Genomic DNA, 14,679 nt, shown 5'->3' on the forward strand with positions numbered 1-14,679 from the left:
GATCCTCCCGGACCGGGGCACGAACCCATGTCCCCTGCAGCGGCAGGCAGACTCTCAACCACTGCGCCACCAGGGAAGCCCGACAGGTGGGTTCTTAACCACTGCACCACCAGGGAAGTCCTAAAAGTCTTAATTGTTTCTGATTAGAAAATTAATACTTTAAACAATTCAAACTGCTAGAAATGTATGTTAGACAGTAACGTTAGCCATAATCTCTCTACCTTCCCCAACATAACTACTGTTAACAATTTGATTTATATTCTTCCAGACTTTCTTTGTGCATATGCCAGTATTAAAATATATATTTAATGGGTTCTGTTAAAAATATACCTTTTTTCCATGTTTGTACATATGAATCTACCTAAGCCTTTTTATGAACTTTCATTCCGTTATATGGATGTAACATAATTTGTTTAACCAGTGGCCTGTTGTTATACATTTGTATTGTTTTCATTTTTTTCTCTATTTCAATCAACTCTGCAATGAACATCCTGGTACTTCTGTCTTTGCCCACTTGTTTGAGTACAGGGGGAACTGCTAGATCCAAGACCATTCTCCACTGGCATTTAACTCAACACTAATTATTACGGTTAGAATTACAACTGCTAGAATTCCACATGTAAACAAGAGCAAAAGGAGTTTCTCTGAGCCTTATGTCTGTCTGCTCATACTTTGTAGAAATATCAGCGAAGGCGGAAGTACAGCCTGTCTGCTGTGTTCCATTCGGCCACCATGTTGCAAGACGTTGGCGAGGCCATTCAGTTTGAAGTCAGCATTGGGAACTATGGCAACAAGTTTGACACGACCTGTAAGCCTTTGGCATCAAGCACTCAGTACAGCCGTGCCGTGTTTGATGGTAAGACTGACACTGGCCGTTCTCTCCTGTACACATTTACAGTGGGTACACCACGGGACGAGAAGCATGCAGTGTATTCTCCCTCTGGCAGCCATTATCCCCAGCATATGCTTAGTGGAACGGGAAAGGTTGAATGGGGAGGAGAGGTGGCTGGAGTTCAGGCACCTTCAAGAATGGTCAGACCCTAGAAGCTGCAGACCCTTGGTTGTACTCCAATGCCCCCTCCCATGCCCAACTTTAACAGTTGCTGTGTTTGTAAAGTCACAAGAGGGCAACTAGCTGAACACTGAGCCTCCCCCCAAGCAGCTTCTGCCCTGCCAGGCCCCAAATCGCTTAGATTGAGTAGTTGGAGTGGATGGAAAATCAGGCTTCTGGTCTTGGCTCAGTTACTTCCCAGCACTATGACCTTAGCCATATGACTTCATTCTAACCCTCAGTTTCCTCATCTTCTCCAGAGTTGCCATGAGGATTAAATAGCTGTATTTGAACAAAGATAAATGAGAAACAGTTCCTGCTTTTAAGGAGCTTACATTGTAGTGTATAAAATAAATCATAATAGAAGGCAGAGTATGAGAGTGCCCTTATAAAGATATCGACAAATGGTTGGAGAGTATAGAGAAGGGAGAGAGAAATTCTGATCAAATGCCCCAACGGTTGTCACCATAGTTTTTACCTAATTTTTCTACAAGTAGTGTTAAAGTATAAAATGTGCCAGAAAATGTTGGCTAATAATTCTTAATTACTGTAAGGCTCTTAGTAATATCAAATTCCGTGTATCTAGCTAAGGCTTTTAAAAAACTAGAAAATTCTTTTTTCTTGTCCCACTTCCAACAAAAATATTTATTTAGAATAACAGTTTTCAGGGACAACACATATAGTCTAATCTCCTATGCTCCATTTTCTTCTGCTGTGTTATGTAATTATCAGTGATGCTCAGACACATGGTCCTGAATTACCAAAAGATCCTGAGATCATTGTGCTAGGTTCACTAAGGTCTTGTAGAGATTTTCAAAGCAGGCTAAATGAATAAGAACTTTCTATTTATTCCTCAGTTGCTTAATTAAATAAAATGAAAGAACCAGACCACCCCAAACCACACCCCCAGGCCTATGATTACCCAAGCAGTCCAGTTTGCACATCTTTTCAGTAAACGTGTTGTTTATTTTAAGTGTCCAGTGTTCACTGACCCTCAATGTTCTACACCAGGGAACTACTATTACTACTTGCCTTGGGCCCACACAAAGCCAGTTGTCACACTGACCTCATACTGGGAGGATATTAGTCATCGCCTGGATGCAGTGAACATGCTACTAGTCATGGCAGAACGGCTGGTGAGTTTATCTTTTCTGCACTTCCTTTTCATCGAACAGAGTGAATTCTGTGTTACTTAGAATGCAGGTTAGGCCACTGTACCACAAGACCTCAATAATGGTAAGCAAGATGAAAGCTATTTCTTTAGTAACAGTTGAGGTAGGTAATCCAAGGCTGGTATGGAAGTTCAGTGGTGTTAGGGACCCAGGCCTTTTCCCCCTTGTTGCTCTGCTATCGCTAAGGAGTTGTCATAGTCTGCATGGGAGAGGCAGCTCACCACTACCCCGACCCTTCAGCCTGAAGGAAGGGGAAAAGAGGGGAGGGGGAGAAGATGACACAGGCCTTTTCCTTCAAGGGAAACACTCAGAAGTCACAGGCTTGATTTCTACTCATTTTCCACTGGCCAGAATCCAGTCATACAACCGCCTCTTACTACAAGGGAGTTGGGAAATACAGTCTTATGCCTGGGCAGGCATATGTCCAGGTGCAAGTTGTCTCACTGTGGAAAAGAGAGGATGGATGTTGAAGTAGGGGGACAACTCACAGTTTCTGCCACAATTTGTATGTGAAGTATGGTGTGGAGAGTGGTTCATTACAGTAGAAACATGCAACCCTTAGAGCTTTGCTATCAAAGCAGTAAGAATCTCTACCCTGGGCTCAGTGGACTTCCTTGTTTGGAGGTTGAGGGGGTTCCCTCTGGTGGGAACTTGCATAGATGTGATATCTTTGATTATCCTTCTAGTTGACATTGATGAGAAGAACGTGGTTGGGATATTTCTAATTGAGTCAAAGATACTAAGTTATTTCTATCAAGTACTGATAAAATCCATCTGGTATTAGTGTTTTGATTTCCACATTACATGAATATTAATTTTTCTAAGATCCAACCTGTCAGGGTTGGACCATGACATTTGGGGGTCCTGGAATCTACTTGTTCTAAGACCCCATGGCAAAATCTGGAAATATTGTTTTTTGTTTTAAAGACAATATTGAAGGAGAGTTATACATTTAACTTAAGCATAATTGTTTACATAACAGAGCTACAATTGATATGCATTGTGGTTGTGGTATTAATTTCCAATCTCCATCTCAAGGGACTTGGTAGAGAATTGGTCACACCTCTATTCTAATTATGTTTTGGGTATTCTTCAGCATTTTTCATCTTTGTTCTTCTCATCAGCTCTCTTCATTGACCAATCTGTCCTAATTCCATACTAATCTGGATAGGACAGTGGATTTCCATGATCGGACTTTTGGGGATCATGGTGGGCTCTCCCTCAGCCTCTCTGTTGGCAGATGTTCAAAGTGATGCAATAATCTGTCCTGAGCTTATCTTGTACTTTCAGTACCCCAACCCTGGAATCACCATTTCTCCAAGGAGCCCTGGTTCCTTTTAGTAGGAATGGAATGTGAAGAACAAGGTCTGGGTATTGGAGTGCTCATCACTACTGAGATGTCATTGCTTCTAGGCCTTCTCAGCAGACAAACTTGCATGAGAACACCCATGTATATACATATGTATGTTTATTTCTATATCTCTCAAAATACTGAATGCAATGAGTTTACAAGGATAACCCCAATTCCATTCTAACATCATGGGGTTTATTCTAGTCTTCACTCTTTCTGTATTTACAACTCCCTTCTCCAACAGTGAGAAACCTGGCTTCCTTTTTCCTCGATATATTTACTCATTAATTTAATCCTAAAATCCATAGGTGAAGTACCGCAAAAAAACAAAGCTATTTAGAGTTTGATATGTTTATGGTTCTTTCCTTCAAACTAAGGGAATGTAGTGAAAACATTGTGCTCAAAAGTTACTTGGGTTACCTCAGTGTAGTTACGTTATTCATGTGAAATACAGTTAGGTTCACTTTTTTCTGGTTTACATTCCATTTTAGAGTTCCTTCCCCCATCCTTGTTGGTTTTTCTTTTATTTGCTTTTTGAATACTTAAAATTTCCATGGTTTCAAAGGTCAAAGCTATATGAAAATCTTTCTTATTACTTAAATATATGTATCAGTGTTGATTGCATTTTGAAGAAAAATAGTGTTGAGCTCTGGTGAGCATTATTAAATGTAAAAGAAAAAAACTTTTCATTTTTCTGTTAATTCTTCTTGTGTATTTTTTCTTGAAAATGAAAGTTTTACCAGGTATAATGCACAATTACCAATTATTTCCTCCCTTTCCGAATTCTTCAGCAATCAAAAATAGAGGCTCTAAAATCAGGGATACAAGGTAAAATTCCTGCAAACCAGTTGGCAGAAATGTGGTTGAAGCTGATCGATGAAGTAATAGAAGACACAAGGTATAGTGATCTTGTTCGTACTTTAGAATTCCCAGCCGTGCTCACCTCCCTTAAACTATAAGGCCTGAAGAGTCTCTAGAATTTTCTAGTGTTTGCCTGAAAAATGAATTTGAATCAGTCAAGCTTCTCAAAAGGCTGTCACTGGAAGAGTCTCTGAATCACCAGCAGGAAAAGCTCTACTTTCCGATCTGGTGCCAATTCTAAAGCAGCTGAGGGAGGCTGAGGTCCCACTCCAGGAAATAGTCCCAGTGCAGCCTCCTGCAGGGGGTGGGGAAGCGGGGAGGGAGCTGATCTGCCTCCCAGCGGTCCTTGTGTGCCCACTGCCCCAAGAAAGGTGACTCCTGGCCCCCACAGAAAATGGGATCTGGGGGTGGGGCATTGGTATTACCATTTAGAACAGTGTTGCGAATTCATAAACACAATTTTAGCAACAGCGTTTTTACTCGCTCTTTTACTGGATGCGTAATGAGTACTCTGGCCAAGCCTCCCTTAGGTGAAGCCAAAAAATTCGACCCAAGCCAGAGAACCTTTCCTAACTGTGACTTAGGGTAACTGCTCAGATCTCAGGGTATTTGTAAATCAAAGGGGGAAGTGATAATTCTAAACTCATTTTAAATGTTGGCCAATAGAGCAGTGGTCAGGGAAGTTCCAAAAGAAAACCATCCATATTCAATACTTCTAACCAGCAGCAGGAACCAGGGCTGTCCAGCACCCCCTACCCCCAACCCCAAGCTCCTAACCCAAAGTCTCCCAGTCTTCTTGTGCCCTCTAGTGGTTTAGCTAGGTAACTGTCATGCAGCTGAGATCAAAGTATTCCTGGGTGCTTGTTTAAATTCAGAGAATTTATATCTGGGTCCCAAGAGGTCATCTCTTCCAGTCCCCTTATTTTATAGATGAGAAAACAGAGGCCCAAGGAGGTGAAATGACCCATCTGAGGCCCAAAGTTGGGTTTATTAGCATAACTTCTTTTCCTGCTACATGTTTCCCACCATCAGCATCTATTTGTTGAAGGTCTTATGTGTGACCTCTGAGCTAGCAGCTTCTGTCTATATTTTTGCCTCAAAGAATCATTTCAGGGACTTAACCCTTCCAATGCATTGCCATAATTACCAATGCAACCAAACAAAAACATTTGGTAATACTTTTCATGTAGAAAATGCCTGTTAATTTTAAGAGATATCTATTTATACTGTTTTTGAATAATCGGTTTTTGAAGAATCCAATTGGGTACTTTTTAATTTTAGGAAATTTGTGTTTAAGGGAAGTCATTTAGGATTTCCTTCATTTAAGAAGCTGGGTAAGGTTCTTCCCGGGTGGACCAGTGGGTAAGACTCCTTGCTCCCAATGCAAGGGGCCCGGGTTCGATCCCTGGTCGGGGAACTAGATCCCACACGCATGCCGCAACTAAGAGTCCCCATGCCACAACTAAGAAGCCCACATGCCACAACTAGGAGTCCACATGCCACAACTAAGAAGTCCGTATGCCGCAACTAAGAAATCCGCATGGCACCACTAAGAGTCTGCCTGCCGCAACTAAGAAGTCCGCATGCTGCAACTAAAAAGATCCTGCATGCTGCAGCGAAGATCCCAAGTGCCACAACTATGACCTGGTGTGGCCAAATAAGTTAATAAATAAATATTTTTAAAAAGCCAGGTAAAATTCTAACCAATGAAAATTCTAGGTAGAAACAATGTGAGTAGAATTTCCTGGAATAGGTGACATCCTCACCGTGTGACCCCATCAGCAGCCCTTGTGAGAGGGGGGCCCTGGCAGAAAAAGTCTAATCCTGGCTCCAGTTCAGCTCTTCTAGTGGGAGCTTGACCTACACAAGTGGTTCTTAACGTTTTTGGGAGGTAATGGACCCCTCTGAGTACCTGATGAGATGATGACAATGATGATGGCAACATCATTGAGACTTTACTATGCGATAGGCATTGCTCTAAAGGCTCCCCATATATTAATTCATTTACTTCTCACCACAACCCTAAAAAGTAGTTATTATTTTCCCACATTTGAAGATAGGAAAACAAGAGGTTAAGTAATTGGTCAAGATCACAGAGCTAGTAAATGGTGGAGCCAGGATTTTTACCCAGATAGTCAGCTCCAAAGCCTGTGTTCTTCATCATGATGTCACACTGCATGTCAACACAGACACTTTTCTTTATAAGTTCCAGGGATTCACAGACCTCCAGAGGCCCACGCGCAGACTGCCTAGGGGTGCATGGGCCCTAGGTTAAGAAGCCTTCCGCTAAATGATCTCTAATGTCCATTCTTCTCCTTCATTTTGGGGGTCTGTACAGTGATCATAGGAAGCAAAAGAAGGGAAGGCCAGTTCCTCCCAACTGCTGCTACTGTTTCCATCTTCTTCCCAGTGACTCCATGGGCCTTGGGTCCAACCCAGGGAATTGCTTTGGAATTTTCATCCCCCTGCATTCCCCATGAGAGTTAGGAGAGTCTGTCTGGCAGGTCTGCTCCTAAAGCTACATACACTCACCCTCAGCTTAAACCTGGTCACACTTTGTGAAGTCTATTAGGAAATTGATGTGGTTTGTGAGATGGAAACCAACCGTAAATGAACTTGACAGCCCTGAAGCCTAGCAAGCTCTTCTGCATATTCTCTGGTTCTTTTTCCTTTTTTAGATACACGTTGCCTCTCATGGAAGGAAAACCTAATGTCACAGTTCTTGATAATCACATCCAAAAGCTGCGATCCAGAGCTCTCTCCCAGATACACGAGGCGGCTGTGAGGATGAGGTCTGAGGCCACAGAGGTGAAGCCCACATTGGCAGAAATCGAGGACTGGCTCGATAAATTAATGCAACTGACTGAAGAGGTAAGGCTTTTAAACTACACTTGACGTGGAGGAGGGATTCTGTAGAAGGGCACCAGGGATAGAGACGGTAGTAGGACAGTCTAGCGCATTATCTTGCATATTGAGCTAGATCTAAAGCATGGTGAAATCAAGGCATTACTGGGCTGAGGTGCTAATGGATGCATCATTGAGGTCAGGGCAGAAGAAGAATTTTGAGTTGGTTGTCCTAGAAAAGTCTTCATAGTGGACAAATCATTACCAGTGTCATGGTACAATCAGAATATTTCAGTTAGAGTGATATAGTAGCAGATCTGTGTAGTACTTTTGTTTGGGATTGGGAAGACCTGGCTTTGATTCCCAGATCTACCATGTTTAACCTTGGGCAAGGTACTCAACCTTTCTAAGCCTCAGTTCCCCGTATATTAAATGGAGATAAAACACAGCATTGCTTTACGAAGATTAAAGAAGGTGAAGAGTGTAAAGGCCTTAGCACAGTGTGGGGCACACAGCGAGGGGCTCACAGTGAGTGCTGGATAAATGTTGGCTGCCATTGACCTCTGTGGGTTGGAAGAACAAGGGAGTAGAAGACCCTTCCTACTGACCTTCAAAGGCGGGGGGTGGAGGGTGGGTAGTAATATATTTGCGGATAGCAATACATTTGAAAAACACACATGTGATTACAGGAAATTTTTATTTTTTACTTTCTGCTTTGGTATTTTCAAAATTTTTTATAGTAAACTTATATCACCTTTATAATCAGAATAAAAGAGGTTTAAAAAAACTAAGTTAATATTTCATATTTGGAAAATATCAAATTGTGAGGTAGAGATGCTCTATGTCCCATGAAATATATGAAGCCTGTAACCCCTTGACTGCTGTCTATGGCTTTCTTCAAATGATGGGAGAGATAAAAGGGGGTATTTTCCAAAATTCCTCTCAGAGCTCTGTAGATAGGGCCTGTGGCAGGTGAAGCTCCCCTTCTGCTTCCCTCTTTTCCCTTTGGCCAGCCACAGGCTGCCTGCCAGCCCTGCAAGCTGTGGTCCTGGAAGGTGTGAGAGTCAGGAATTTGGGCAGAGCCCTAACCACAGTGTTTCTTTGCTAAATGGAGCCCTGAGGGTCCAGCCTGCAGGGTCTGTGGTGTCTCTGCGTTTAGACTAACTATAGCTTTGCTTTCCTTTCCATCCACCCACATGACCAGCCTCAGAACAGCATGCCTGACATCATCATCTGGATGATCCGGGGAGAGAAAAGATTGGCCTACGCACGCATTCCCGCGCATCAGGTTTTATACTCCACCAGTGGTGACAACGCATCTGGGAAATACTGTGGGAAAACCCAAACCATCTTTCTGAAGGTATGGCTTCGTCACTGTGTAATGTGAAATACTTAAGTGCAAAACCCGTATTCCCAAGAAGGGCTGATTTATATTATTTGCCAGTCATTGAATGGCTAGGGCAATTGTGATCCATTTCAGCCTTTTCTGGCACTTCCTCTAGGGTGGTAATTCCCAAAGTAGCCTGAGGTCTGCTGGCTTCAAACAAGGACACTTCCATAGAAGTCTCTGTGACACTAATATTAATATGGCATTGTGAACGCTTTGCTTTCTGGAATGATTTTCTACTTCTAATGTGAAGCAATGCCTCTCTTCCTTTCTAGTGAGCGTTTGGGAAGCAGAAAAAAAGGGAAGGTAATATAGATAGTCTATGGAATCTATTCCCTAACCAAATGGGTCCTCAAATTGAAAAAATTTGAGAATTACTATCTTAGGGCCGGGGTTCTGAACATTTTATGGAGTCCTAGACTCCTTTAAGAGCCTGATGAAAGCTACTGGCCCTCTCTTCCAAAAGAATGCACATCTCCCATGCATCCAATATTTTGCATCCGATTCAGGGGCTTTGTAGAACCCATAAATCCATCCCAGGACCCTGGATTAAGAACTTCTCTTATGTGCCTAAGGAGAACCAGAGGAGGGCCTGGGGATGGAAACAAAGAGATCCAAATAGTTGCCAGGTGCAGGTTTTTCATCCCTCTCCCTGCCAGACTCCAGCGGAGTTCCTTGGAATTTCAGGGAGAGGAAAAAAATTCAAAAGGAGAAAAAGCAGTCAGGGGAGGGTGTTCTCTTAAAACAGGGAGATACTTTGCTCTTTAATCAAGAGGGTGAAAATAGAACCAGAATGATCATCTTCTTTCAAGTGTCTCTTGGTGGAATAAATTTTACTTAAGATAGAACCACAATGATAATTGACCTCAGCAGTGCGTGGAAGCAAACCGATTAATAAATAAAACTTCACAGGGGGTGGGAGAGCTCTGTAGAGAGGGCCTTTGGCAGGTGAAGCTCCCCTTCTGCTTCCCTCTTTTCCCTTTGGCCAGTCACAGGCTGCCTCCCAGCCCTGCAAGCTGTGGTCCTAGAAGATGTGTCAGGAATTTGGGTGGAGCCCTAACCACAGTGTTTCTTTGCTAAATGCAGCCCTGAGGGTCCAGCCTGCAGGGGTATTCTCTGCATTAGGTTTCCGAACTCAGTGGATAAAACAGCAAAATGCTTTTAAGAGAATGTTGTATGTATTTATTGATTTTGTTAATAATACTCATTATCCAGCTTAGGGAGTTATTTAATTCAGTGGGTTTTTTGTTGGTCTTAGGGCCCCTTTCACTCTTAAAAAAGCCATTGGAGACCCCAGAAAGCATTTGTGTATGTGGGTTACATCTATCAATATTTACTGTAATAGAAATTAAAACTGACATTAAAAAGTATTTATTAATATATTTTAAAATAATAAATCCATTACAGGTTAACATAAACTATATATTTTTATGAAATGTAATGATTTCCTTTTAAAAATCAGAGAGCAGAGTGATACTGTTTTGCATTTTGGCAAACCTGGCTTCACAGAAATATAACTGGATTCTCAAAACTGCTTCTACATTTCGTCCGATGGACTAAGTTGCTTGGTTGAAGTATATGAAGAGAATCTGGCCTCACACAGATATGTATTTGGAAAAGGGAGGAGTATTTTAATAACGTTTTCAGATAATTATGGGTACTCATCTTTGATACAATACCAAACTCAAGTGGTAGCTTTTAAAAGGTTAATTGCAGTGTGGAATCTGATGTGTATCAGTGAACTTTTCATTCTCTGCTACCTTAAAATCCAATTGTCTATCTTGTACTTTGAATGGCTCTTTTAGCCATGCATGATTTTGTAACATTAAGCATTCATTTGGAAAATATTGATTCACTGAGTTATGCAAATCTTCCTAATGTTGACACATTTCATCATACAGTATTTTTAAAAATCACATTCATTGGGACTTCCTTGGTGGCGCAGTGGTTAAGAATCCGCCTGCCAATGCAGGGGACATGGGTTCAAGCCCTGGTCCGGGAAGATCCCACATGCCACAGAGCAACTAAGCCCTTGAGCCACAACTACTGAGCCTGCATGCCACAGCTACTGAAGCCCGCACGCCTAGAGCCTGTGCTCTGCAACAAGAGAAGCCACCGCAATGAGAAGCCCACGCACCACAACAGAGTAGCCCCCACTCACTGCAACTAGAGAAGAACCCGTGCACATCAATGAAGACCCAAAGCAGCCAAAAATAAATAAATAAATAAAAATCCCATTCACTGATATCACTTACAAGAAAAGCCCTTATGTATTGGGATGTTATCAAGCTCACCCACTGAGACAGAAACAAATTTTCCAAAATTCTAATTTTAACTTGAAACCTTGAATTTTATCATTGCAACAAAATACAGTCACCTATTATCCTTGAAATGACAGGCTCACTTTGTTTATTTTCAAGAAAATGTCTGCCTCATATACCCAAGTACGAATAACCATACTTGTCAGCCAATCACTGTTTCAGGAAGAAAAGGTATTCTATTTAAAAAAAAAAAAAGGGCTTCCCTGGTGGCGCAGTGGTTGAGGGTCCGCCTGCCGATGCAGGAGACACGGGTTCGTGCCCCGGTCCGGGAGGATCCCACATGCCGCGGAGCGGCAGGGCCTATGAGCCGTGGCCGCTGAGCCTGCGCATCCGGAGCCTGTGCTCCGCAACGGGAGAGGCCACAACAGTGAGAGGCCCGCGTACCGCAAAAAAAAAAAAGGCTAGTTCAGTTCACAGCTCAATTGCATACGTTTTTTTTCTCAGAATATACACTAATATACAGCAGAATTTCATCACACAAACTATTAAAAAGACGTGTTCAGGGATCACGATTTAGGATTAGCCGTTTTTACTGCTTTATCAAAGTAATTAATAAGTAAAACTGGCCTTTTGTTTTCTTCACTGAGAGTGATGAAGAAAACTGTTACTACCAGTGCAGTTCGGTGTTACTGTCTTGATTCCTGCTACAGTGCTTGGAGTTTTATCCACCATTGCTTTTGCAACATCAGTGCAAATGTCAGTACAGTGAAAAAAGCAAGTAACATCCTAGTATGATTAGGAAAATAGTTTTGACCTTGTGAGCCTCCTGAAAAGGTCTCAGGGACACCCAGGGGTTCCTGCTTTACTTGTTATTTTAATCTTTGCAGAAGGGTCATTTGGAAATATTTTAACTGTACAAACAAAGACTGCTGGAAACAATGATTAGATGTTCAGTCTACTTTTGTTTTGAGCTTAATGCACAGCCTGTACTGTGCCCAGCATAACGGGTCATGTTATTGTGCGTCTCACAGTACCCACAGGAAAAAAACAATGGACCAAAGGTGCCTGTGGAGCTGCGTGTGAACATCTGGCTGGGCTTAAGTGCTGTTGAGAAGAAGTTCAATAGCTTCGCAGAAGGAACATTCACCGTCTTTGCTGAAATGGTAACATTTAATGACATCACTCTTTTCCTCTTTGTGTGGGAGTACTTTACTCTTCATCCTAAGGGAAAATATTCAGAGGTCAAACCAGCCACCACCATAATCGCTACCTAAAACCCCACATTCAAGGGCCCTTAACGAAGGGGGTAGGGAAAGATTGACTGGAGGTCTACATTGGGACACCCCAGAGTGAGTCACACACAAGCAACCCAGGAGTGAGGACGCTTGAGGGGTGCCGACCTTGAGAAGCCTGCTTGGGGTCTGGAGTGGTTTTTTTTTTTAATTGAAAATATAGTTATTTTTTGTGTTAATTTCTACTCTACAGCAAAGTGTCTGGAGTCTTTAAACCACAGAAGACTCAATCCTCAGTTGGGGAAACGAAGAAAATGCTGCCTAGATACTTGAAAAACAATAGAGATAATTTGTAAATCCTTCACTGAGTTAAAAATCCATTTGGCTAATTAGAAATCTCATTAGAGTTAAACCAATGAAAATAATTTTCACAAACTTTTACAGCTAAAAGTGGCTTAGTTGGATTTTTTTTTACTGGAAGTACTTATGGCTGTAAATTTATTAGATACATTCAGTGGGTCTCTTCTGAAAATTTTCAGGTGAGCTCCATTCTTTTACAGATAGGCTTTCATGCTCAAATAATTGCGGAGAAGACTCTCTTCATTGTAGCTAATTTGTAATTGTGTTCCTGCTGCCCACCACGATGCCTGACCACTGGTTTAGGATTGTGGTTCTGATGTGCTTACTGGGCAAGAAAACCCATGGCCATCTTTTAGTTTTGCTTTTTTTAATTTAACAGTGCCTGGCACATAGTAGGCTCCTATAAATATTTGTTAAATAAATAAATGGTGACAGAATTCATCCATCCACCCCTCCACCCATCCAAGCTTTCAGGGAGTGGTGGCTTTATGTCGGGCACAGAGGCAGAGGCTGAAGATGATGGAGCAGCCAAGCCCGGTCCTCAAGGATCTCGGAATCTATCACAATAATAAAACCGGGTGTCTTGTTAAAAAGAATCCCACCCCGAGGACTGTGATTCTGTAGCTGAGTTAGGGATTGGCACCTGCAATGTGGGTGGATACGGGGCATTGCAGTCCACTTTGAGAAGCAGTGAAACCCATGGGAAACACACACAAAGTCCTTAGGATGCAAGCTTTGAAGTGAGACTGGAGAGAAATAGAGGGTGGGCTGGAGGCCTCAGGGGAGGCCCTGAGTCACAGATGTTGACGGTCAGTCATCTGGGTGCTGTGGAGGGGGCATCAGAGCACATGTGGGAGGGGCTTGCTCCTGCCCTCCTGTGGGATTTCTTGGCATCCACCTGCCCTACAGCTCTGTGGCTGGGGCCCAGAGAAGCTAGCACTGAGCAAGGAACAACCCTTCCTCTGTTTCCCACTTCCAGATCCTTCCTTGCATAGAGTGAACTCTAGTTTCAACAGGTGTAAAAATGATCCACCCATTTTAGTTTTGCGTGACTCTAGTTTCTCCAAATTCTAACAGCCTCTGAGTACCAGAAGGGGCACGTTAATGACAGTAATGGAAATTTCACTGGTTCTTGCCTTCCTGGGCTAATAGCAGACCTCAGTTCTCTGCAAAAATCCCCCCCCCCCCCCACAAATTTCTGGAGGTCTCACTAGTACTGTCTTAGATATTGCTCTGAGCTTTAGGCACAAGGGGCTGTGAGACTTGGGGGCACATGCATGGCTTCTTTGGTTTCCAAGTGACAAGGACACAGAGTGGAGGAGCAGTTCCTGCCACTTCTACTTGGAAGCCAGCATGGCTGTAGTATCATCCAGGTGAGGACCTTGGCATGGACAAGAGGGCAGCAGCAGCAGTGGAGTTGGGAGCCTCATGTGGCTTTGAGGCCTTTAACTAGCAGCTGTGGGGCGGGACCATTAGCACTCGTGAAGCACCTCAGAGACCTCCAGTTTCCTCGTCAGGCCCCTGCCCAAACTTCTCCCATCATCCTTCAGCCCAAAACTCCCCTGCTGCTTATGCAAATCGTCTTCTCAGTGAGCTCACCAGCAGACAAACAAAGGTATCAGCTTGGACCCAAACAGAGACTCTCACCACTGGCAAACCTCAACCCTCTTTATGGTTGACATAGTGAAAAACAGACCATTGTAGATTTTATAAATCCTATTTTAGAAAGGAATGCCCTGTAAACCTGGGTCTGCCATTGCCACAAAACCTGCTTCCAGAAAGGTCTTGGTCTACTCACCATACTCCAGAGGGGATGAAGGTTCAGAATTCTTAAGCCACATGAAAGCTGGGTGCTAAAGGACCTTCATGTTTCAGATGGGTCCTTTGTGCTGCCCAGGAAATGTACCATTAATTATACTATTGTTTCTGTGGGGAAATGTGCCCAAGTTCTCAGCAGCAGACTTATAAATAAAGTTTTAGAAGACTACGTGTTCATAAATTGAGGGCTTTTGTAGGTATCTAAAAGATTAGGTTCGGAGCACTATTTGGAGCCATTGAAAAAAATGGTAGAAACAACTAGCATGATATATCAATGTTTACAAAGCACTTTCACAATCATTTGTACATTTGAACTTCAGGACAACCCTACGAGAAAGGTAG

At 42.7% G+C, this 14,679-nt stretch overlaps 1 protein-coding gene across 2 annotated transcripts in view; it reads left to right on the top strand.

The window, feature by feature from the left end:
• MYOF (myoferlin) overlaps nucleotides 1–14,679 on the top strand; it is a 157,710-nt gene that overhangs the window by 88,181 nt on the left and 54,850 nt on the right. For both annotated transcript variants that reach the window (XM_065893870.1, XM_065893871.1), the window contains 6 exons: nucleotides 679–856; nucleotides 2,063–2,187; nucleotides 4,366–4,472; nucleotides 7,114–7,306; nucleotides 8,484–8,639; nucleotides 11,959–12,090. In XM_065893870.1, coding sequence (XP_065749942.1) covers nucleotides 679–856; nucleotides 2,063–2,187; nucleotides 4,366–4,472; nucleotides 7,114–7,306; nucleotides 8,484–8,639; nucleotides 11,959–12,090 — 891 coding nt within the window. The remainder of the gene's footprint in view (nucleotides 1–678; nucleotides 857–2,062; nucleotides 2,188–4,365; nucleotides 4,473–7,113; nucleotides 7,307–8,483; nucleotides 8,640–11,958; nucleotides 12,091–14,679) is intronic.

This window comes from Phocoena phocoena, chromosome 16, assembly GCF_963924675.1.
Source record: "Phocoena phocoena chromosome 16, mPhoPho1.1, whole genome shotgun sequence".
NCBI classification, from domain to species: domain Eukaryota; kingdom Metazoa; phylum Chordata; class Mammalia; order Artiodactyla; family Phocoenidae; genus Phocoena; species Phocoena phocoena.